General features: G+C 34.5%; 3 protein-coding genes across 4 annotated transcripts in view; 2 read left to right on the top strand and 1 right to left on the bottom strand.

Moving 5' to 3' along the window:
* The window catches only part of LOC140059186 (protein artemis-like), a 93,673-nt gene extending 92,234 nt beyond the window's left edge, over positions 1-1,439 (bottom strand). The window contains exon 1 of the mRNA XM_072105044.1: positions 1,160-1,439. Within this exon, the coding sequence (XP_071961145.1) occupies positions 1,160-1,271 (112 nt within the window). The 5' untranslated portion in view covers positions 1,272-1,439. The remainder of the gene's footprint in view (positions 1-1,159) is intronic.
* Positions 1,440-3,004: 1,565 nt separating this feature from the next.
* LOC140059187 (solute carrier family 23 member 1-like) overlaps positions 3,005-26,797 on the top strand; it is a 34,640-nt gene continuing 10,847 nt past the window's right edge. The window contains exons 1-6 of one of the 2 annotated variants that reach the window (XM_072105046.1): positions 3,005-3,050; positions 3,447-4,285; positions 17,243-17,383; positions 18,188-18,345; positions 22,877-22,974; positions 23,522-23,586. In XM_072105046.1, coding sequence (XP_071961147.1) covers positions 4,259-4,285; positions 17,243-17,383; positions 18,188-18,345; positions 22,877-22,974; positions 23,522-23,586 — 489 coding nt within the window. In that variant the 5' untranslated portion in view covers positions 3,005-3,050; positions 3,447-4,258. Of the gene's footprint in view, positions 3,051-3,446; positions 4,286-8,693; positions 8,831-17,242; positions 17,384-18,187; positions 18,346-22,876; positions 22,975-23,521; positions 23,587-26,797 lie in introns of those variants that run through there. The other variant, XM_072105045.1, reaches the window with a different exon arrangement.
* LOC140059188 (uncharacterized) lies at positions 9,986-13,540 on the top strand. The gene is made up of 7 exons (XM_072105048.1): positions 9,986-10,553; positions 10,873-11,107; positions 11,441-11,600; positions 11,761-11,931; positions 12,062-12,130; positions 12,246-12,442; positions 12,687-13,540. The coding sequence occupies exons 1-7, from the start codon at positions 10,248-10,250 to the stop codon at positions 12,980-12,982; spliced, it is 1,434 nt and encodes a 477-aa protein (XP_071961149.1). The 5' UTR covers positions 9,986-10,247; the 3' UTR covers positions 12,983-13,540.

Raw genomic sequence — 26,797 nt, 5'->3', positions numbered from 1 at the left:
ATGAAAAAAGTAAAATTGTTGCTAATAAATATTTAACTAGTTCCATTTAAATTCACCAAGAATTTGTTATAACACTGAACAGTATAGAAAACGTAGATATGGGCGCTCCATACTAACGGCCCCTTTGCACAGGAAGTCGAATTGAATAGCGGCCGGAGTGCATAACATCGCGCTAAACTGATACGGCGGCCGGAGTGAAGCGCGGCCGGAGTGATCGGCTACCTGTCTGGGTGGGGTCGCCGCGACCACCACTCACAAATATTTATAATACTATTACTATATAATAGTAATACCTGTACTGTATACGCCGTGGTTAGGATTCCGGCACCGGAACTCAACTGCCCAGCGTTAGGAAATCCGACACGCTATTGCGCATGCCCAGAGTCTATCTATGGCAATCTAGGCTAGGGCTACCAGTTAGACGTGACCAGTGGGCCTATAGTATTTATTTTGTAATTAAAAAGTGGTTGCTTCATTCATATATAAACTTCATATCATTATGAATTATATAATTACATGACTAGTTTTATGATTTTTCATAACGCATTATACTGTACATAACAACATGCAATCACAAGTTGATTTGTTGACGGCAGCCACCGCGTGGATGTGAAAAAACTGTTCGGGAAGTCAGGGTCGCAACGCTAAAAACAGCATTACGATTCTTAGAAAGATACTGATACTTATTAATATCATTAGAATTATTTTAACGCGTGGGGTAGTCGTATTTTAATTATTAATTCATGTATGGCATAGGCAAAGTTTCATCCATCGCTCTCTCGCTCGCGCAACGACTATCTAGGCTACAGTAAATCCCTATAACACTCCGACTCTCCGTGGTGTGGTGGTGTGGCACTGTTAATGCAAGCTATAATTCACTTCCCAGAGCTCTGGCCATGCGCAATAGCGTGTCGGATTCCCTAACGGTGGGCAGTTTAGTTCCGGTGCCGGAATCCTAACCACGGCGTACTGTATACAGTATTAGTTATTACATGCTTGTTGGTGATTGAGAAGACTGATCCTCGAATATTTCCTTATTTATTATTATATTAAATTATACAAAGCCTGATTTGACATATAAAATAGAGACTCTACCTAGGCCTAGACTATGCGGCGTTTCTACACTTTCGCACCTAAAACTGGGTTAGCATAGGCTTACCTGTGTGAGCATGTGATAGGAAGTATGCAGTGGCCTTCATGTTCAAGGCGCCCACAAATCTGTCGATAACCACGTGTGGATATTCGGCCATTGTTCCTCCGAACGTACTCATAACGAATAAGTATAATGTTATGCGCAATTTGAAGGACTTAATTAACTACTTGACGAAGTTGGATACGTTCTGTTCATTACAAATCATCTCGGATCTCTTTCTTTACTTTGTGCCGCGAACCTAGGCCTATGCAGCCTATTTCCACCACACTTTACGACTCCTCTCTACTCTCCGACCGCCACTGGCTGGACTGGATACGCAACAACGCATGGCATGGTGGTATTGTTGCGTGCCAAAAATTGCATGCTGCCACCAACCGGCCGCGGCCGTTTAATTATCTGACGATGAGGTATATTGAGCATGCAGAGGACGACGATCGAGCATTCTCTACTTCTACGGAGGGCCGCTTTTATGCCTTTATTTACTTCCGAAATAGAAATGTAGGCCTACTACCGGTAACTGGTCCAGTGGACCAAATTTAGCACCGGTGTAGCACAGTGATATAAAATAGAAATAAGTCACTAATTTTAATATATTTTCGTATGTTAATACACTGTGCTCAAGTGGAAACAATTTGGCAACAGGAGCACAATGATATAAAATAGAAACATACGTTAATACACTGTGCTCAAGTGGACCCAATTTGGAGCCAGTGGAGTACAGTGATATAAAATAAAAATAAGTTACTGAATTTCAATATCTTTTCGTATGTTAATACACTGTACTCAAGTGGACTCAATTTGGCGCCAGGGGCACAGTGATACCGTATAAAATACAACAAGTCACTATGATCTTTTCGTATGTTAATACACTGTGCTCAAGTTGACCCAATTGGCGCCAGTGGAGCACAGTAATATAAAATAGAAATAAGTCACTGAATTTTAGTATCTTTTCGTATGTTAATATACTGTGCTCAAGTGGACCCAATTTGGAGCCAGTGGAGCACAGTAATATAAAATAGAAATAAGTCACTGAATTTTAGTATCTTTTCGTATGTTAATACATTGTGCTCAAGTGGACCCAATTTGGCACCAAGGGAGCACAGTGATCGTATGTTAATACATTGTGCTCCAGTGGATCAAATGTGGCGCCAGTTGAGCACAGCGAAATAGTCACGTACAAAAACATCGAGAAAAAATACTTCTGGAATTCAAAAATATTTCAAACCTGGTATATATTTTCAATATCGTTTACTCCTTCCGCAAAACAAAAGAAAAATTATTTCCAAGTCACATTAGTGATTTTAATAAATTGCGTTTGTTTAAGATAGATACTTATGAAATAACATACAATTCCGACACATTTTTTAAAACTCTAATAATGATTTTGACAAAACACAAAAAAACCGGTTAGGAATTCGATTTTTTCTTCCTGTAAATTGAGCAACTTAAATAATAAATATACCAGGAAATATATATTTAATTCTAGGATTAATTTTCTTTTAATTCAAAAGAAATGTTAGTATGTTACTACACTGTGCTCCAGTGTATCCAATTTGGCGCCAGTGGAGCATAGGGATAGTCACAGACAACAATATTTCGTTTTCTCGAATTCAAATATATTTCAAACCTTGTTCTTGCTTTTGCCGATTATACATGTGTTGGTTGAAAGTCAACCATCAGCTATGCTTTTATGAATCCAAAAAGCAACCTTCTTTCTTTCTTTCAAGTAGAATTATCATGGGGAAACGAACATCTACTCCACCCCCTACGCACTATATACAGGAAGTTTCGTCGTCTGTTGCTGTCTAAGTTGGTTGCAACAATGTGGACGATGATTATCTACCAATATACATCCGAAATACACCATAGCAACTAAAACACTACTTGGCTTGATGGTGTAAGTAGAACACCTTCCTTAAAATTAAAAGTAGAGTACCGTACCTTGGAAAACCTTTACAAGGCCATATTTGGTTCAAAATTCTCTCCTTATTATGGGCCAACAAGAAGCTGTGACCCCTATATTTATATGAACTTTTACATGACTGACTTCCTAAATTTATTCAAAGATCCAGAAAGCACTGATACCTTATTAATAATCCATGAGCTAAAGTTAAAGCTTTAAGCCTCTTTTCCATTAGCGAATATATTCGAGCGAATCAAACATTTTAAATATATTTAAAATGGGTACAGTATGCAGCAGAATTCTTGTAGGCTAACAAGTAGTGAATGGGTTATAAATGTTGTTGAATTTCGATGATTTCATTTCAAGAATTTACTTTTACTCTCTACTTAGCCTACTACGTATGACCTCATGACATAATTGCTGCTCCATTGGAAGGGATTCATTGCAAATGTTGTCAAATCGGAAGGAACTATGGTATCCATTCTAGAGAGAAAGGTATTACATTCTGTCTGCCTATTGTATAGCCCGAGAGTGCATAGTTCTAACCATCACTAATCATCTGTTGATGATCTCGATCTCGATCTCGATCTGGCTTCCCTTTGCTTATAATTCTTCGCATTAAACGGGTGGCGTCAAGTCCAGTTCCGGTGCGTCAACAAAAACGGAAAAGTTGGTTGAAGCTTGAGAGAATTGAAATACCAAGGTAGACGATGTGGTACTAGAGTTCTTAATATTGAAAACACTCTTATAAATGATGTGGCCTCCCCCGAAAAATGTATGAGGTACGAGTAAAAGTAAAAACTCTGTTGCACCCAGTTGACAAGTTGCGTGAATCTAGAAGATGATACTGTAACTGTCTTTGTAATATTTGAGATTTAAAAAATGGACTTTAAAAAGATTCGACTAAAGACTACAAATATTTGTGAAGATCTAACTTAATCATTTAGAGAAATTCAACCCATAATTTAGTTAACAAACTTTAATTTGGACATTTTTTGGGTTTTTTTTTGTAATTACAATAATAATGAGGGAGAGTGCAATGTCCTTCTTTTGTGATTTCAATTAATAACTTAGCTTTACATGCTTCGGTGGCTAGATAAAAATGCTTTTTGAAATGCTAGCAGTCAGTACAGCCTAAGCCATTGTAAGGCGGATGTGTGTAAACTTAGTAGAACTTCAGTAGGCCTACTACAGTAGCAATTATGTTATCTAGGAAGTCCTATGTCATGGTAAGCTTGATTTTTATACTTTGGATAGATATAATATTATAGGCCTAGGCATCTTAATCATTTTAATTGTTTGACCTAAGCTCTATCAATTTGTGATTTACTGTAATTTATTTTGCTCTTACAGTAAATCAGTCTGAAACAGCCCTAATTAGAAATTTAATAAAAGAAACTAAAAAGTATAAGACTGAATTTAAGTTTGAATTTATTGCTCGTACAAAACATAGTTAAAAAATTCCAACCGTCCCGCTTTTTTGTTATTGAACAAACATTTATGACGATACCTGGTGACTGAATATCTTACTCTAATTTGCATACTTGGGCTAATTAGCATGTCAAATACAAGTTATTTCCGAAATTATATTCATAATACTGTACAGAGTTATCTAAGTCCTATGAAAATCTGTTGTTAAATGTATTTTTGAAAAAAGAAAAGTTATGGAAGCTGAATGTTAGGCCTAATTAGTTTCGAATGTTATTATTAACTATTTTGGATAGCATAGTACTATAATGATTGTAATTGTTTCATAAACTCAATATCTAAACTTGACTGAATTTAAAAAGAAGGAAGTATGTAATAATATTATAATAATAATTATTATTCACATTTTTAACGATTGGATTTGATCTCAGTGAAATACCTCTGATAATCCGCTCTCTAAAGCACAATATACAACACTTATGACCCCATTTACCACATTGAACAGAAGCAACTAACTACCAATTCTACAAAAATGGAGGTGAACCGGTTATTATATAAATACAACCTATGGTTCTTTATTATCACATTTAGATGCGTGCCGATGGTGACAAAACGTATGACGTTCAAGTACAACAGCCATGTCATTGGTTATCCTTGGCGGCTATCTAACCCGGCGGGTAACCTACTGTCGGTTGTCGAGTTAATTTTTGCCTTCAACCGAATTAGGCATATTCTCTGTGCACGTCTGTCGTTACGTCTCATTTAGAGTAAAATTTAATTAGGCTCGGATAACAAATAAATAAATTATATCCATGACTCCGAATAAAAAATACTCCGAATAAAACGCATATAGGCCTAATACCAAAATATTCGACAAAGAGTTCCGATAAACCAATCAGGAAAGGGCACCGCCCTAACGTAAAAATCTCGTTTCATCGACATATCGACTATTAGTAAAAGTCAACAGTACAGAAACGTAGTCTCAACTCCTAAACCAAAATGGATTATGGTACGATGCAAAAAATGGTCGCGGCGGTAAGCTTTATCATTATTATAACAAATCCAAAGCTGCATTAATAAATTCATTTGAATTTTTTTAGAAAATTAGTATTAAAATACAACAATACTGACATTACAGAGAAATGCATTTTATTGAGATTCCAGGATAGCCCAAAAACGAGGTTATTTCCATTGGGGTCCTTTAGAAAGTTATCGACTCTTGGGCCAGAAAAGGGTTCGGAGACACCCGATTTCTAAGTGCTGAATCTTCACATTACAATATTTGCACAGTATCACAGGAATATTTGGTAATACAGCATCTCATACCAGTCACATGTTGTGCCTGTATCACGTAAAAGGTTAAAGGTCAAGCATGGTCTACAAATAGGCCTACTATAGGCGATATCTCTGAAAACACATTTTAATGCTGTATTCCCGAATATATAACAATATTTTAAAAGTTTGTTATATTATTACGATTAATAATCACGAGGATATTGTTTGAGGTATATTATTTTTATTATATATATTTTTTATGTTAGCGATGATTATGATAACCGCAGTAAGCCGCTCGCAATATGGTCGTTTACCGGCATCATCTAAGGTAATTAAAAAAAATAATCTACGTGCACTTTTATTTGCGTTTTCAGTAGGTTAAAATGGAGTGTTAAGCTTACATTGTGTTTGTTTGACAGAGACAACTGTATTTTTGTTGTAATGCAACAATACTAATTACGACTGGTAATATTTAAAAAACTAATGTTTAATTAGTATTAATAATTTTAGAATACGCCTAGGTGATGTTTATGTGACTATATTTGAAACAAAGTCACTATTTCGTTCCAGCAATTCTGTTGATTTATTACAAAAATGAATGTTTATGAGTTGGATGGAAAAATTGAAAAAAAAAAATCGTACTAGGCCTCCTACCCTATTTTTCTAACGAGGAGAAGCCGAGTTGAAAAAATAGAGAAGCTTTTTTTTTCATCGAATGAAATAATATTCTCTCCATTCAAACGAATACAAAACATTCATTATTTGTTTAATAGCACACCTACTTTTATTCAATTTATCCATCGTAAATCATTGACGAATGCTAGGCTGGGAAGTGCTCCAGCTTTGCGATACGGCGCGCACAACACATTGATTTCCGAACGACAACAAAACAAAGAAGTCGCCAGCAAACAATTCTCAATATTATGAAAGTGCATTAGAGCGTGTTAATTAATATCATTAGATATCACTTTTTTTCGAAAGCTCTGTCTAAACTATTAAAAAAAGTGTGATTTACCCAAATATGGTAGTGATGCTTAAATATGGTGCTACAATATGTCACACATAAAAATAGTGGAATTTCAATTAAAATACATATACTGTAGGCCCTATTTCTAAATAAATATATCTACACACTCTGCAGTATACATTTCTATTTCATATTTATAATACTATATTATTAGGCCTACATTATTTAATATCATACGTCTTCATGGCGGATGTTCGTGTAAGTTCTAAGTCTTGCACCAGGCTTTCACGTATTCATCCCAATGCCTTTTCTATTGTTATGGCAATGATGGCTTATTCATATAGTTTAAACTAGTATAGTATAGACTAGTATATACTAGTATAGAGGCATGTTCAGTAGAACATGAGCGCATTCAGTCATTTTGTAACCATAAGTCATTAGAACAATATATGCTAGGGGAACTTAGGTCATTTATCAATTGTGACTATGGTTACTCTTTTGAGTCTTTGATCCCAATCTTTGTTATCTTCACCAATAATAGACTGAACAATCCCTATATTTAAAAATAAAGGGACTAATCAATGTCTTTTATATTTAAATGACTGATGCAACAACATTTTCTCCCGACTATACTGTGTCAAAAAGATGTTAATAGTCAGGGAAGCGTGACATTACAAATTGTCATTTCACTCTTTTCCTGGTATAGCGCCATCTATTTGTCAAATAGTAAAAACATTGTACTGTATTACCATAAAACCTCGAAAAGATGTCCATGGGTTGTTTTTTTTTCGAAAAGAATCCCCTCTCTTTGGTCTACAAAAGTAATCTAGAAAAGAAACCCATCTCAATATCAAGCCCCCTGGGATTCTTTTTAAGATTTGAATCAATGGAACGTGTGATGCAGATATTTAATGTATGGTCGAGTTTATCGTACAGTACATTCTTTTAATTTATCCATCATTCAGATGTAAAATTGACACTGCCGTTCGCGTGGTTTTCACTAGAACGAAACGCAAGGACGTAATACGCAACGCAAAGAATTGACCAATCAGACGCGATAGTTCAATAATCCATTTAAACCTCAAAATGAAAAAGTAAATAGAATGACCCATCGCCAAACGACGATTTGAATATAATATACTTTTCTGATAGTCAATTACGTAATTACGATAGCTTAAACGTGACCTTATTTTAAGTCAATACGTTCCATTGAGATTTTATTTACGTATTACAAATTTTGGCAAAACAAAATATAAATATTAAACAATACAAAAAGTAAATGGATTGTCAAAAGCGAACTTAATCAAATGTATAAATTAGAAAATATCATTCCATAAAGTGAGGATTGAGATTTGTGACGGGATATGAATATAAAATATATATGCCTACACATTAATAGTATGGAAAAATCAATTTCAAGATGAAAATTATTGAGGGATGATTGAAGGAGAGATAATCCCTTTACTTTCAAGTGTGTTTACCGGGGGAAAGAGACCTCTTGTGGAAATGCGTTGCCATTGTGAGGGAGGAGGGAACCAAATTGGATACCACACAGAGCACCGTATTCCAGAATGGTAAGGGACGCAGTTTACCCATGATGACAATTACAGCGATTATGTAATGATACCTAAGTATTTCAATTCCACATACTTCACTTAATATAATAGGCCTATGTATAGTTTTTTTTAGAACGTTTTACAAGATCACAATCAAATGCAACAAATGATAATAGGATGAGATCACCATGTCAACAAAATCCTATGAGACTAGGCGTACAAGTTGACATTTCTCCTCCTCCTTTATACCAGAGTATGGAGTATATATAATAAGGAAAGAGTTATTAACTATCCCCTGATAATAAAATAGTAAAGACTCCGAATTATCTTTGTAACGTCATGGAGCTTTAACATGATTAGCCAATCAGATGATGGCACCGCCCTAGAAGCGGTTTGGGTCTTTCGTTTAGACAGATTTAGTATTGATAGTCGATTAAAGTTTATTTAGTGAAAGACAACACGTTGTAATACATGGTAGAGTTGGTATACAATTTAATAACGGCATAATGGATAATGGAGGTATTGTACAAGACCAAGAAATGGTTGAGGTAAGGTTTACCATTCTTATTGAGATGTGAGTGAGTGGTGTGATTTAGAACTGAGATGTGAGTGAGTGGTGTGATTTAGAACTGAGATGTGAGTGAGTGGTGTGATTTAGAATATACAGTGCGTAATTTAAATCCGTTCAACGCTGTTAATAATTGTTGCTTTAGAGGGAGGGAGAAACGTAGGTCAAGTGAGACCAGAACGTAGGCCTATTGTATGTAGAATTGAATCTGTTAATTCTCAAGAAAACTACCGTGAGTGGTGGTTGTATATTATAGGCCTACGTAAAATGATGGTAAATAACGGCATTTTAATGAAAATTAGTAAACTTAGATCTTGGCATCTTTGGCATCAGACGGATTGTCTTCGTGACGTGACATGATGTACATTCTATACTGTTCAAAATAATGATCTCAACACAACCATAAATCAAATGGTTTCAATGTAATTATTTACAGTCAGTATTTTGTTTGACAGTTTTAATGCGGAAACGAACTGGTTTCCTTACTATGGGGTAGGCCTATTCAAATCAAATCAATTCACTTGTTTTTTTCTGTCATATAAATAAAAATATACGTTGTATTGTATACAAATAATTAGTTTACTCCTTGATAACAATCTTTCTTAATAGTAATACTACTACCCGCAGGGCTACTGAGTGATGTTTATTGTATTCGTCACAAACACACTTGACCCGTGTATGATCATAGGTGTAAATTGATTTATCGATAGATACATGAACCACCATGTAGGTCAGTACTACGTGTACTTGGGCTATGCCTGATCAGCATTGTCTAAAGGCATAATGGTAGCCTAGAGGTTATCAAACGATCTGGAAAACGGACGATCGGATCCATAAATAAAAACGGAAATTACACTAACAGGGTTATGTTTCAAACCTAACCCTGTAAAGTGTATTCTTTTCCGCCCATCAAGATCAGCCGTAAAAAATCATAGCATTAACAAAATTGACTGATCGTTCGTGGTCATACCGTCTGTTTCCTGAAGAGTTTTGTAGTGACTTATATAGGTTTTATACAATAAATATATCTTTTATAACAATAAGTGAAATGTCGAAAAACTGTCAGCTGATACGCTCAAATCATCGACCACAATATAGGCATACTAAACAATAATACTGTTAACTAGTAGGCCTTACGGTGAAGATGAAAACATTTTTTCTTGTTCCTCATTAAGCATAATAAGTGAACTCTCTTGATTCATATACATAAAAATAAATTAATCACGTATTAAAAAGTTCCACGAAAATTTTCCTGACATTTTAAAGAAATCTTGATTTTAAAAGTATAAAAGAATATATTTTCGCAGTTGCCATTTTGTATCACATGACATCAGTTAAACCAATCATACGCGACGTTTAGGCAGCAGACGTCAAAATCAGCACGATGTAAACACGAAATGGCGTCCGACGAGGAAGGATCTTCTCGCTCAGACAAAGTAAAGTTGAAATGTTTTTTCCAAATTTACAAGCATTCAAATGAAATTATCAGTCCAATTACTGAGATTCGATGGAATAAAGTGTTGCTCTGTTCAAAGAGTTGGATAAAATTAGATGGAGACGGCAAGGAAATCGCCATACATTTGACGGAGCTTGGTATGTCTGATGAAGGTAAATCGTTTGACGATGTCGTACGCGAGCATCCAGGCTTAGGTTTTCATGCTACCTGTTACAGGCGATATACTGATACATCTCGACTAAAAAAGGTAATATTTGGTTTATTATTATCAGAATACTCTAAGAGTTAATAATATAGTTAAATGATACAGTATATAGGGTGCTACTGCACTTACTTATAGATCTATATTGTGCCCTTAGTTTCTGTGCTTGGTTGTTGATTGGGCTTTCTACTAGTACCAGTACTACTACGTAGGCCTAGGCCCTAGGCCTAGGCCATATTATATTATACAGTATATATTATTCAGTAGGCTACAAAATTAATTTTAGTTAAATACCAATATAGGCTCTATATAAGACAAAATAAAATGCTGTATAAATTAATTATACGTTGAAATTGATGTTTAGGCTGAAACAAGAGTTGCCAAAAAGAGATCCCAAGCAGGAGACAGTGAGAGCCCAGATGAGCCACCAGTTAAGAGGGCCAAGCATTTTTTGAGAAGTAGTTCAGCCACAGCAATGGTTCAAAAAGCCACAATTTTGCCAAAGAAATGTATCATTTGTAAATTGCAAGACAAATTAGTGACGATCCAAGGCAAAAGAGGTCATGATAAATTAAGAAAGGCTTTAACAGATGATGCAGGTAATTATTTGAAGAAAAAAAATTCACTTGTTATTGTTGTTTCTCCTATCCTTGAAATTTGTAAACATATGGTTAATTAATCAATCTGCTTTCTAATCCCCATCCTATAATGAGTTTTGCAGGCTCAACTGATGTAATCCAATTAGAAAACCTTCCTACTGTACAGCATAATGAGGTGTTCCAGGACATTTCTTCCATGTGAACCTTTGCTATATAGTGTAATCATGGAGCTATACATTTTATATCTCCATGCTGTAGTTATGCATAACAAAATATCATTTCAATCATTTAGGAATTACACACTATTGCTTTTGTTGATTTGATTTATGACAGGAATGTTGCGAAAAGCTGCAGAAATGAGAGAGGACGAAAGTATTTTAAAAGACATTCGAGGCAAAAGCTGTGCTTGTATTGAAGTGCGATATCATGACCAATGTTACAAAAACTACACCAAAATAGTTGTTAATTCACGTAAACGACATGATTCTGGAAAGTGAGTAAAACGTAACTTTCTAAAACTCTGTTGGTTTTTTAAATTTACATTTTAAATTTTTTTTTTATTTGCTTCAGTCTAAATGTTGAATTTTTAAACACCAAAATCTATAAAATATTAAAATATATTTTAATAATACAGTATTTATTATTATTTACAGGGAATTGGAAAGTGTTTTTTTAACATATAAGCAAAGCTATAAGGTATTTTGCAGAGATGTAATTGATAAACGGTTACAGTATGGACAGGAGATACTAAGACTCGCAAAACTCCAAAAGCTTTTCATGAAATCAATTGAAAAAACAGAAAAAGTTTACTTGTCAACTATAAGGTAGGCTGTCAATCCCTTCTTAAAAAGGATGAAATAATTTTGTAATATTTTTGAGATCCAGTTACTGTAATAATTTCTTCATTTTATCTGTGTTACAATTAATTATAATCAATTAATGTGTTATTTATAGATCAGACGTGTTGAAGAAGAAGCTCAGGATGGATTATCCTAACCTAATTTTTCATTCACCCACAAGAAGGTTAGTTGCTTAGTGTGTTTATATTAAATGATTATTTCACCAGGGATAATTTAAAAAAAAAAATCTTTTTGTGGATTGGTCAAACTAAATATTTTATTTATTTTTTCTTAATTAGAAATGAATCAGTTCTGGTGTACTTTAGCAATGTATCCCTAGGATTTGTGGCTGATCCATTTTTGTCATCAGGAAAAAGTACAACGGAGACAGATGAATCATCAAAGTATGACATAGATATTCCAACTACTTCTACAACACACGAAATCTCCACTGATGGTGACAATAGAGACAAACTAAAGACTCTATATTTTGCAGGTACGGTTAAAATACAATAACTTGTATATATTGGTTTATTTTTAAATAACAACAATAAATGTTATTGCATAATTAAGGAAATGCTGTGGATCAACGAGGTGAAAGCTGTATGCACTCAAAAAACAAAACTGTTATGATAGTAAGTGGTGTCGATCATAAATGCTGTACACAATACAGTATATGCTTAATATAAATTTATTATTACTATGTTTCATTCACCCAATGCTATAAAATGTACTTGCAGGTACGATAGTAAATAATGCCATCAAATCAAACAAAGGTATGCAGAGTGAATGGCCTCCAAGAGCAGCGGACATTAATGATGTTGACATATCTGAAATTGTGCCATATGAGTTGTTTAATCTAATCGCAAAGTGTGTTGGTGCTGCAGAAGATACTATACAAACCTCATTTTCAGATGTTACTGAAGAAACTCGAACGAAAATTTTATCGATATGCCAGGACATCCTGTACCTTGCTTGGAAAGGAAGAAGGCAGACTCCAAAGTCACTTGCTCTAGGATTAACTGTTCGAGTGTGAATGAGATGAGTGTGAAAACAGGACAAGAGAAGAAGAAGAAGAAAAAGAAGACACACCAGACTATGGCATTGAAGATGATGAATTAGACTATGGTGAATTAGACTATGAGGAAGATGAATATGAAATGTAGTTTATACGGTTTTGAATGCAACAAAATCATCATAAAAAGTAACTGTAATGTAATAGGCCTACACTATAACCAATGTGAAACACTAACCATGGTTATGCAAACAGAAACTGTGAGCATGTGAATAAAAAAAAAGATTTAAAAAAAATGAAAACAAAATGGAAACCATGAGAATATAAATAAATAATATAACCATGAGAATATAATAATAAAAACTGTAACCATGAGAATATAAATAAATAATGTAACCACGAGAATATAATAATAAAAACTGTAACCATGAGAATATAAATAAATAATTTAACCATGAGAATATAATAATAAAAACTGTAACCATGAGAATATAAAGAAAAATAGTAACTATGAGAATATAAAGAAATTGTGTAACCATTAAAAGAAATTGTGTAACCATGAGAATATAAACAAAAATATTAACCATGAGAATAAATACAATTACATTGAAACAAAACAAATATTTGATGTTTGTATTTTATTTAATAATTTAAATTTACTATTGCATTGGTATTTATTACTAGGAATATGTGTTCTATATGTTTCACAGTTAAATCATATCAGTCACTCTGTACATCCTACGGTATAAACTTCGCATAATATTGCTGCTGTATTTCTACTGCTATTAATAGCCTACCTGTCGGGAGAAACCATTATACGAACAGTTGAAGCCATTTGTAATTATAAATGTTTTAATGTCGGGGGATAATTATTAACTCTAAATTTTAATTTTAGAGTTAATATAAATTTGTATTCACCAAATTTATTTAAAAAAATAAAGAATAAATCTATTTTGATAATAAATAACTTGCCTATATATTTCTTATAAACCGTGATAATAATAGTACAGTCTAGTTATAGTGCGCCACCAGTTGTTTCAGCCTCGCTATTTCGTAAAAAATCGTTGGCATATTTACCAATTTTAACGGTAATTTTCTACCAAACGCCAGGTATTTTTTTGTGGAACTTTTACTTTTTGTACTATTAGTATTTATTTAGAACAGTATATGTGGTAAAAAAGTATTATGCTTGATGAGGAACGGGATTGCTTTTCCAGGCATCATTTCAGCTTCGCCGTAAGGCCTATAGTGGACACAGGCCTTATTCCATTCGATAGTCATGATGTGTCTACTTGTCTGGGACTAGGACCTGATGTTGCAGTCCTATAAGCCCGTCCTCCTTCATTTTCCCCCGTTTTAAGGTACAGTATAAACTGAATTTGGGTTGGGTCAAACGACTCAGCTACAGTGATTTAGGTCACTAGGTTTACACTGATCTCCACAAGTTCAGTTTTTTTGTTTAAATGTAAATATTGAAAAGGATCAATATATAATGAATGAATGAGAGAGGAGGGTTTCAATATACGTGACCTTCGATAATGCAATTTCATATTATTAGAGTAGCGATAATTATTATGCCCCAAACTCAAACAGAAGTTTCTGTAATCTTCGGTTACTGAGCAAATAAATCACTGTTTTGTTTAAAATTCCTGAACTAATTCCTCGCAGACCAAGCCTCGTCACGGTCTGGTAGGCTTACAAAATTATTTTTAAAACTTAAATTGTTTCAATATGTTCTCCTCAAGTCTCTTCTGCAAGAAGTAATTACTAATTATTTTACTAAATTGTATATAATTATGCTTGAATATCAATATAGTATATTTGAGCCAGTCTGCAGATTGAATTTATCTATTTGATAAACTATTTCCAATATAAACTAATTAGCTAGGTCACTTTGGCCGGGGTTCACCAGGGGTATAAATGCAATAAATACCTCAATGGGTTCACACTCTGTCATCCGTCAGTCAGTCTATTATAGTGATGACCAATATTAATATGCTAAAAAATAAACATGTTAATGAATATGTTACGATATCAAGAGTGTGAAATATCATTATGAAATGAATATATTTTAGTAATAAAAGAAAAAAATGGGAAAAAATAATAAATAAACTGTGCTTCAAATATTTGTCTCATGACTTACCAAACATTATATTAGGCCTACCCAAGAAGGCGGTTTAAAACAGAACGTGGAGGCATTCTCTACTTTACAATACGCTAAACAGTAATAACATACTATTTTGGGTGCTGCACATTAACGATAACCCACTAAGTTATTTTTTTCAGGTGTGGCAGTACACCGGGATCCCCCACTCTCTTAAAAAAGAGAGTGTATTGCGTACTGCGTTCTATAACGTACACATGATGAACTACGTTTCAAACTCGCTAGTCGGAACACACGGAGAGCGACGATGGGATTCGAACCGTAGTGATATCTGTACTCTGTCAGTCACGCATAAAGCTATGTCACTATCAAACTTTATGTAATGTGCCTATATATGGACACAATGACGTCATATTACTACCATATTTGGGCACGTTACACTTTCTTTGTCCAACTAGTTCGATGGTGTATAGACAGAGAATATACCATCATTAGCCCACTCGCTATGCCAAACCAAATCCAGTGAACATTACATAGAAATTGCGATCAAACTGGGCATCAGAGATAAACGAGATATGCCGCCTACAATTATGATTTTTACCAATCATAAAATGCTAATGAAGACTTCGACATAACAATACATTGTAGTTATAGGTCTACCTCAAGTTCACTAGAGGTTAGCGGAAGAGGAAATGAGTTTAATTTATTGGTAGAGGAACTCATTGTGGTTTGAGTATTATGTAATTAATAAAATAATAGCGTGGTTCAAACATCCACGGAACCTACGCCCTTCGTTCGTGCCATTGTACACGTAACGGTACGGATACAGAACATTTTTCATAATAGGGGCGTATAACAAGGCAATTTAAAAAAGGGAAATGTTTAACACTCTACGATACGGTACGGCAATAAGGGACAGCTACACCGTTGTGTCTCGAGGGTATCCCCTTATACGGGTTCAACTGAAAGAACATTTGGATTTACAACGGTATTTCAACAACGATATCATTAGGTCAAGGAAATATGGATGAAACACTATATTTGCCTTCATTTTGAATACATTGACTTGACTCGTATGTAGATGACTGAAGGTGAAACAATCGCTATCGTTTATTATAGGCCTTAAGGCCTATCCATCACCTAAATTTCAGTGCCAGGCCCAAGTGAAGTATCTCCCTACATCTTGTATATCTATGAGTAGGCCTACGTGACTGTAAATACATTCTATGGGCTTGTCATACGTTTCAATTGAGATTATGAATCGTTATTTGCAACGAAAGAGGAAATTACCAATTGGTATTTGATTAATATTGATATTAATCAAATATGTCACAACCATGTGGAAGAACACGTTTTTTAGATTTAAAAAAAACACTTCCGGATCAATTTCCTCTATTAGATGATGGGTCAAACTAAAGGCATCAAACTCACTTAATATTCTAATTGTTTGGTCTAAATAAAATGTAAATAAAGTGTTAAGATTATTGGAGAAAATACTTGTTTATATTCATTTCAAAATTGTGCTGTTTCGGCTGATTACCCCACACTAACCAGTTGTATTACAGTGGAACCCCTATTTAGGTGGTAAGATAATGGGCAATCAACCAGAAGGAGACACTTTATTGGGTTAGGGTAGGGTTACTACTGTAGAAAAAATACGTACGCCGAAGTGAACTCGTTACTCGGTCAATCAAAAGGATCGGCCATCGTATTTAATATTCAAATAATCAGTAATATTTTCTTTTATCCAGTTCAGATCAGGCTTAGTTATTTAGCTGGGTAAGTTTGTTTGCATGGGCAAAGCGGGGGCAGAGTTGTTGCTTTTGCGTGGTGTCCACTAGAAACGCAACGTAAGGGATTTATCCAATCACAAGCGATATAAATTATTCGAACTGTCGCTTGTCATTGGTCAACTCGCTTGCATTGCGTCTAGGTCCTTCTTGCGTTGCGTCCTAGTGGGAACCAAGCTTAACTTTGGTGGATAGGTCCTCAATATACCCGGGTAAATAACTAAGCTTGAACTAAAACAGAGTTTTCAATGAGACTACCACCATTTAGCCCATGCCCACTGACTGCACTATATGCCAAGCGTGAAAATCCACTGACCAATATACAGCAGAAGTTATGATCAGCCATTTGTTTCTAAAGAATTAACAAATGTTTTTTATCATCAAAAGGTTAATTTTTCAAAAGAACCCGAAACACAGAATCTAAATGAGGATGAGGAGCCAACCCCACGTGACCAGTCCCCAGGCAACATGACATACGGGATTGAAGACCGTCCGCCTATTCACTTAACGTTCTTCCTGGCCTTTCAAGTAAGTCTTTGATCTTCACTAATAAGATATTCTTTTAAAAATATAACTCGCTACCAACATTCCTCGCCTCTGTAGCCACGTCCGGTTAGAAAATGAAATACACAAAATGAGGATGAGCCAATCCCACTCTTAACGTCACCCGATTCGTTCTTCTTCTTTAGAGAGAGAAGCCCAGATTGGTCATCAATATCACTGCTTTCCACTGGGCTTTCTCGGTACTGTAGGTCTATCTAGATTTTTCCATTATCTTGGTACTAGGAGCATTGATCCTTTTGCAGCTCAAAACGAAGCTAAACTGGCATTGGGTGCATGTGAAGCGTCAGAGCCAAAATCAGTACCATAATGTAGGAATATTTGGTAATTCAATACGTTTCTCCTATTACCTGTATCGTATATCATAACTTAACCCTTAACCTAGCCTTACATATTTTACCAAATATTCCCGATACTGGGCGAATATTATACAGCACTGGAGAATCGGGTATTAACATCATGGAAATTAATGCTTGGTTCCCACTATGGAGGAAAGCAAAGACGTAGGCGCAACAACGCAAGTCATTAGTCATCTCGCTGCGTAGCGTCTACGTCCGGCCTTGTGGGAACCACATCTTATAATGCTTCAAACCACTTATCTCATCCTCATACCCAGTATTTACATTCGTAAATGAAAAACTTGTTAAAATGTTAATTTGATTGCATTGATAATTCTTTGTTAAAAACATGATGGCATTGTATCTTAGATTAAAGGAGGAAAATAATATACATTACTGTAACTTTCTAATATTATTTATATGTCTTTAATAGCATTTCCTTACCATGTTTGGTTCAACGTTAGCTGTCCCGTTGGTACTTTTTCCCGCGTTTTGTTTGGAACGCGATCTGGTAGCCCAGAGTGAGATTATCGGCACAACTTTCTTTGTATCTGGTTTAGTAACTCTTATACAAACAACGATTGGAATTAGGTAAGTTGAATATCTAATTTGGCACACATGGCGTTTCTTACGTATACGTATCCACTCATGACTCTATCTCCTCCCCGTCCGATCGTTATGCCAAATTTTACCCCACCACTCTCCAATTACTGTAACTTAAACTATTAAACTATTTTTAAAAGGCCATATTTCAGAAACTGTACGACTCAGCGCCTTTTGTCGACGCAACATTTTCACATCCTGTGTGAAAATAATCTACATTATACATCAAAATCAATTATAGGCACAACGTATTGTTCGGATAAATAAAAATGTAATTCATTGTTGTTGTCAATTGCAATGTCAAAAAATATATATATATTGTACATATCAATTTTGAGAAAGGAACCACAAACAGTGCTAAACGTCGACCATTTTAGATACGATATTTATATATCAAGAGTGCAGAACTCTTTCTATATAGTCAGTGTGCATATATAACAGCATTATATAAACGCTGTTTTGCCAGACTACATTTCTATTTTCCAAATCGCTTCCCGTATCAATGTTACAACAAAACAAAACTCGTGTTTTCTCGAGACTTGGGTAATAAAACGTATTTTCTTTGGGAGTTTAATTTGCATTCTATTATTGCTTTGACTTCCTTCCGGAATCATGCAATAACTTGTGCAAAACTAATTTCTTAAATTTGTCAACTGTCTACACTAGCAAATTAGTCTAGGCAAAAAATGTGAAAAAAAAAATGAGTTAGGGGGAGTGGAATGTTAGAGGCTGTCAACATAGCCAGATATATTTAGACACCAAGATTGTGTATCTACCTTATTTAGATCTGATTTTATCCACATTTTATACAAAAATGGCCGCCATTTCAAGACGAGGCAAAAAATTAAGTATCAACAGGGATTAGAGTGATCAGAAGGGTTTAATTAGGATATCTGGCTATGTTGACAGCCTTTAACATTCCGCTCCCCCTAACTTGATTTCTAAGCATCTTTTCAGATTTTTGTCCTAGACTAAATGTTTCTTTCCAAACACTGAATTTGCTCGAGCAGCAAACCAGTGTTTACTTAGTGTAGACTAGTTATACTCAGCAAGTTAACTAGTTATAGGCCTACTCAATGCAAACCGAGGTTCACTAGTGTGTAGACTATAGTTATACTCAAGTTATGTTATACTCAAGTTTGCAAACCAATGTTCACTAGTGTAGACTTATACTAAAGTTTACTTTTATACTCAATGCAAACCGAGGTTCACTAGTGTGTAGACTTTTGTTATACTCAAGTTCCCTCAAGTTTGCAAACCAAGGTTTACTAGTGTAGACTTACTAACGTTTACTGTTTTATACTCAATGCAAACCGAGGTTTATTAGTGTGTAGACTATAGTTATACTCAAGTTATACTGTTGTACTCAATGCATACCGAGTTTTACTATAGTGTATACTATAGTTATACTCAAGTTATACTGTTATACTCAATGCAAACCGAGGTTTATTAGTGTGTAGACTATAGTTATACTCAAGTTATACTGTTATACTCAATGCAAACCGAGGTTTATTAGTGTGTAGACTATAGTTATACTCAAGTTATACTGTTATACTCAATGCAAACCGAGTTTTACTATAGTGTATACTATAGTTATACTCAAATTATACTGATATACTCAAGTTTGCAAACCGAGGTTTAATAGTGTAGACTATAGTTATACTCAAGTTATACGGTTATATTCAAGTTTGCAAACCAAGGTTTACTAGTTTAGACTTATACTCACGTTTAATGTTATACTCAATGCAAACCGAGGTTTACTTGTGTAGAATATAGTTATACTCAAGCTATACTGTTATACTCAAGTTTGCAAACCGAGGTTTACTAGTTTAGACTTATACTCACGTTTAATGTTATACTCAAGTTTGCAAACCGAGGTTTAGTAGTGTACTACTCGCTTCGCTCGCGTACCATCTAGGTCATGTCCACAGATGGTTCTCGAATACACAGTAATTTCAGCGTAAAAAAAATGGCGATTTCAAATGTACGTACCGCAGGACTATAAATACATTGTCGTTTTCAGAAACAAATAAATAGACACGATGATTAATTTGGTCAAATAAAATTAGCACTATAGAATTAGGCCTACTTCCGAAGGAGAAATTTTTTTATTTGAACTCTTAAACAAACCCAATTTGTGTTTTGTATATAACATTAGAGTTGAGGGATGGGGAAGAGGATGGGAAGAACAAAAATATATTCTTTATCCACTCAGTAACGAAATATTGTTTTAAACGATACACCACTACGACGTTTATATTTTGTATAATTATTAATTAATACAAACGTTAAGAAGAAACTGTCAGTAATAAAGTTTTTATTTGTATATGTATTTTTATATGTGTTTATATATCCAACAGTAGAGCCTACCCACAGTCACAGTAATAAATGTTCTTTGTATATTTGTTTATATACCTAACAGTAACCACATTCACAGTAAGAAAATTTCGATTCAAATGGCGACCAAAAATGGTTAATACCTATTTACAATACTACTAATCTCAGTTGTAAGTTTATTCTCCAGGGGCCCATAAATTTACCTACTTGTGTTAAACCAAGGGGTCATAAATTTACCTACAAACTGGGAGTCTGAGAGATTGGAAATCGCAAATCAATACATTTGTATAAACGTATATTAAATCTATCAAATAGTATTTTTTAAAGAAAATCGGCCTGTCTTCAACATTATATGATACTGTACTAGAGCTGTTCAACCGGTTTTCAGCCATTAAAATTAATTATCGTAGGAGGAGATAGGAAAATGCGAATCATCCTTGTATTTAATATTGTATGCGGGTATTTTTCAAGATGGACAGTGTATACCACGATCAGAAAACACCCCTATTTTGGGCAAATCGTTGAACCTAAATTCGTTTTAAATGTCAATAACTAATTATCGAACTCAATTTAATTAGTAAACAGGGTTACATCAGGTGGTTAATATCAGTATCGAAAGTACGAACCAACTTTATATACCATCGAGTAAACATTCTAGAAATAACGCGCGATTTACCGAATTTTTCCCTTACGTAAATTTATATATAGATACTCAAGTTTGCAAACCAAGGTTTACATAGGCCTATACCAGACTTGACCTTCAGAAAATTTAGCCAATGAAGGCAGAGGACAGAATCAGTATCATATTGAATCTCAAAATATAAAAAATTATGTTTTAATTTTATTTGTTTCCTATAATTTTGTTTTCTATCTTTAAAATTACTATATACCAAGGTCTTACAAGGGCCAATTTACACAGACGAGTAGTAATGGTACGCGGAAACCCGCGTAGCTTGTCCCACGTAGAATCTGTGTCTATTGGACGGCTGGGACAAGTAACGCGGTTTGCAGTTTACTGTTAGTTCGCTAGTATATTGCCCATAGCAGGTATAAAGTCCTTGACTTTACAGAAACTCTACCATGAGCCATAATGGGTTACAATTGCCGGTACCATATTGCCGCTCATAAATATGATTTATTGTGATTAATTATTTATATACATTTATTTATTGTTTTCCCTATTGGTTCCAAATTTGTCTTTTTGTATAAGTTTGCGAATAATATTGTAATTATACTATATTTTTTTGCAGGGCAGTAATTTCGGTATAGATCAACAAAACTGAGCACATTTCTATATTAAATATATATTTAAAATAAATATGTATGTATGTTTAAAAATGTCAGTAAAATCATTATTATTGTCGAGTCGGGTGGCCAAGCGGTAAAGGCACACATCTGGTTCGTGTGCACTTTATAAATACTCCATTGTATATTTCGGAAAGTAGGGGTTACACCGGTGTACAGGTCCATCTCATCTCATGTCGTTCATGGAGGCGGTGCAATGTGGCTTCCGTGGGTCCTTGAGGACGAATTAAGAAGAATGAGGTGTAAACAGTAATAAATAAATAAATAACGATTAGGTTGCATCTCACAGATACTGAGCTGAATTGCGCACAGATGTGGACCGACACATAGAACAAGCTTCCTAATTAAGGGTCCCCCTTCATGCCGTAAAGCTACTTACTATAGCTGCCACCAAATTACGACTGGCCCGTCTCAGAGGTCCCACTACACCACCCATATTCTCCCGAATGATGAACTGCAGGGTTCTTTGAGGTACACGCGAGCCAGGGGTGTACACCGGTGGTCCTCGAGTCCATATTCGAGAAGACTTGTTCCTCCACCAACACTAATATCAACAATAGTCGTGGAGTGTCTTAAACCTGTACCGATTGTAGCTATGGTTTGTGGCGCCTCTAAATAGTCTTAAATGTCTCCCATGCCTTGGAAACTGTAGGTTCTCTTATAAATCATGATGGGCGTGGCCAATCTCGAATAGTGCACTTATTGGCAAAATAGTTATTTAGGCTAGATCGCTGTGTTAGGTCAAATTCAAATTTCAGCAAACAAATATTATGAGCTTCGCGCCCTGGCGGTGTTCTTTTTAGTTTCTCTATTATTATTTTGTTTAAGTAATATGAATAAAATGTTGTGTCTTCTATGATTGTCTTTATCTCCCTAGATTACCTATTGTGCAAGGTTGCACTTTCGCCTTTTTGACACCTACGTTTGCTATAATGACTTTAAGAGAAGATTGTCAAGTTATTTATGATGGATACGGTAGGCAAGATATGATTTGAAAAATACAAATAGAAACCGTTAAAATATCCAACCCGTGTTGTTCCAACAATTTTATGTCATGAATGTCATTTTTCATTATTAAAAAATAAAGTATTTAAAACATTGTCCGCAAAACATAAAAAAAGATGAGAATATTCCATATTGTTAACTGGGCGGAGTCGAGTTATAAATATTATATATTATACGTAGAGATTCCATCTTTCAATACATAAAATATTCTTACTATTCAACCAACATTCATTATTATTTATATAATAGTGCAGTTCGTTTAAAGTTTATTTTGAATTCAGTTGCACTCTGTACCTGTTCGAACATGGAGTAAAGAATATTCTTTTCATTTCATTTATTTATTCGACCAACAAAACATAATATACAATGTACAAATATGAAATTGGTCAGGGACTGCTAAAGTAATACGAGTACTGTAACTGGAAGAGTCAGCAGTTCCATGATCTTAACTAACTTTACTCTATGGTTCGAAATATGTTAGTCTTAATCGAAACTAAAATTATTTTATCGAATTCAGGTAACCAATCGGATGAGTATATCAAAGAAAAATCAACGGAAGAGTGGCAAAGTAGAATAACGGAGGTATGTAGGAGAGAACTTAATTTTTAATGTAATGGGCTGTTACGTGTATATTTATGAAAGTGTTCATAAAGGAAAGTAGAATCAATAAAGTCTGTTTGTTCGAATTTGGTAACGGACGTAAGCCCACCGTTAGTCATTTGTGATTGATCAAATCATCTGCGTCGTACATCCATCGTTGCGTTGCGTCCAAATGGGAAGACGCGATAAATCGTCCAATCTGTCGCTTATGTTTTGTCGAATCATTTGCGTTGCGCATCCGTCGTGCGTCCTAGTGGGAACCAAGATAAGTAATGGGATCCAATAATGACGACACGATAGATCGTCCGAACTGATGCTTGGTCAAATCATTTGCGTTGCGCCTGTCGTTGTGTTGCGTAATTTTAGTAATTTGACCAATGATGACGGGATGAGTCTTCCAATTTGTCGCTTGTAATAATTTGTCAAACTATTTGCGTTGCGGCTGTCATTTCGTTGCGTCCAACTGTAAACGGAGCTTAAGCGCTGCGCATGACATGGTGTTACGTTCAAAGTGGGAACCAAGCTTTATGGTTGACATTTTTCGGAGTTCTTGCAATTTATTTAAAATTTGGCAAATAGCCCGAAAGGAAACCATGGGCCACTGGTACAATGCAGAAGTGTCATGGGAACCTCTTGTTACAGTGCACTTAAGAGCCATTGTCTGTAAGAATCAAAGAAATATCAAAAAAAGTGGCAGACTAAAAAAAATGGATTTCTTTCAAATTTTGCACATGGCTATATATGTGTTGAGAGAAATCAAATATGAAGTATTTTTTATTTCACACGTATATTTCCATGGCAACGGCCAAATTTATGTTTTTGACAAATTTTGTCCTTTTTTAAGGTTTTTTAAAATGGATATTGGCACTACTTTGATGAACGATATTTTTGTGTTGTTCATTTAATTATAAAAAATAATTAGTGTATGCATAATAACAATGCATTGTGTACCTGTTTCAAAATTTTTTATTTTTTTTTATTTCATACTTTGGGAGATACCATTTATTTAAAAAGGGGTGTTTTTCACTTTTTTTAAATTGTTCAATGCAACTAAACTTTACTTCACCATAACGCCCAAAGTGGTGTATTTTTTTAGCTGATTTATTACAAATAGGTAGTTCTAATGTTTAATAATTGATTTCTAAAATAAAATACTGGGGTAAATTTAAAATCTACAAGCAGTGTTGCGAGAAACATAGGCATTTTTATATAAAAAAAAAACATGGTATATTAGTAAAAACATTTTATTTTCTTTGATTATTTGATTTGAAACTCATTGGTCTGAAAAATTCTTAATGTTTTATATAGTTCTAGTTGTGTTGTGAGAAAAAAAATTAATTTTTAATTATAGATTCTGTAATTCCCAGTTTTAATGTCATTTTATAGGTTATATCCTCTGGAAATTTGAATAAATTATCAGATCGTTGTGAATTTTAATCTTTGCAACAGATTACTCCTCTCTTATTTTGAAGCTCCTCTTTCATTTGTTTACTTCTTTTATTTGCTAACCTAAGCAGATCCCACATGCCCATCCACCACCACTTTCGACTACCACCCCTCCCCACCCCCACCCCGACTATAACCACAAAAAGATAAACTGCAACACTTTGGTCGATCATCCACTATAGAGTGTCAAATGCATGCATTCAAGCACCACCCACACTGCCGCTACTATCACCCCAATGAATAGACGGATTCAAACTCCTCCATCCCACCACCTCCCCCTTTTCTCCAAGCCCCCACCCACCCCAAGTTAAAAATTGCAATGCAAAAGATAGGACATAAAGTTAAGTTTTTAGACCCTCGCCTTCAACCACCTAACTATTTAAAAGTCCTGGATCCACCACTTTCCCCTCCCCAAAATAGAACCAATCAAAATCAATGATATACTCAGGTATGTTAATGCTACATAACAAATATTGAAGCCCTGATTTGAAATTTCATTTCATTTAAGGTCAGCATGTAAAATATCACACTTTATTATTAAATATTGGTTTTAAATTCTATATTTTTTTGACTGTGATGGTTGGATTCAGTAATAACTATTAATTAATAATTATCTGATAATTATTTAATTTCCCTTGGTTATGCATAGCAACAGTTACTATGGTAACTAAAAATGAGATATTCTTTAGATTTTGCATATTTATCTCATACAAATTTAAATTTGTAGATTATTAGCAGGCATGCCTTATTTGCATTTTCAAATTACCGTTTCACAAGGTTATATTCGTAAGCACTTTCTTCTGGGATTATTTTTATTCATGAAAACCCCATATTTTATTTACAGCGGCCACCTCCCTTAACGGACGCACTTTGAAAAGCCTGTTTGTTCTTCCTATCTAATTAGTGCATTTGGTGCTTACCGTAAGCAGCTGCGAGCACCTCTTTATACTAAAAATGAGATTTTTTTTGTAAGAGGCCAATCGAAAAATGTGATACTTATTGCATGGACCTATGAATTAGAGGTGCATGTTTATTGTATTTCTTTATATATTAGCTTTATTTTGAAGAGGTTTTAAAAACATTACTGTGAAGAGATGAGAAAACTAGACAGATTTTGACCGACCATTTTTCATATGATAAAAGTTTTTAAAATTTGTCTGAAAATGCTAAAAAATACTAAACCACCTGATTATAAATAATAATATGCCTACAATTAGCTGGAAAATTGAGAGGCTCGTTTCTTTAAGAATATCGTATATAGCCATAATAAGTGATTTTGGCCCTTTATCGGCAGAACCTCCCGTAAGGGGTCACCGCCCGTAAGCGGCCACTTTTCCAGGTCCCGAGGGTGGCCACTTACGGGAGGTTCAACTGTATTTAACAAAACAATTATCCTTAGTTACGCATAGAAACAGGTTCTAAGATAACATAAATAATACATTTTGACATAACTTGACCCAAAAAATGACCCTTTCACAAGGTCAGACATTTTCTGGGATTCAGTAGATAAGTAAATTTGGGAAAAGGTAGTAAAGCTATGTAATCAATTGTTTGTAGTCATGAAACCCCATATTAAAAATATTGTACTTAGTTACGTATAGAAACAGTTGCTACAATACACTATAGGTAAAATGTTGATGTCATTTGACCTCAATATGTAAAATTTTTTTTTTTTCATGAAACTCCATATTTAATTTTTTTTTTAATATCATTTGTTACGTAAACAGGTTTAAGATAACACTAAAGG

This window comes from Antedon mediterranea, chromosome 9, assembly GCF_964355755.1.
Source record: "Antedon mediterranea chromosome 9, ecAntMedi1.1, whole genome shotgun sequence".
Lineage (NCBI taxonomy): Eukaryota > Metazoa > Echinodermata > Crinoidea > Comatulida > Antedonidae > Antedon > Antedon mediterranea.
Note: the sequence above shows the minus strand (reverse complement) of the source record. Positions and strands in the feature narration are given on the sequence as shown.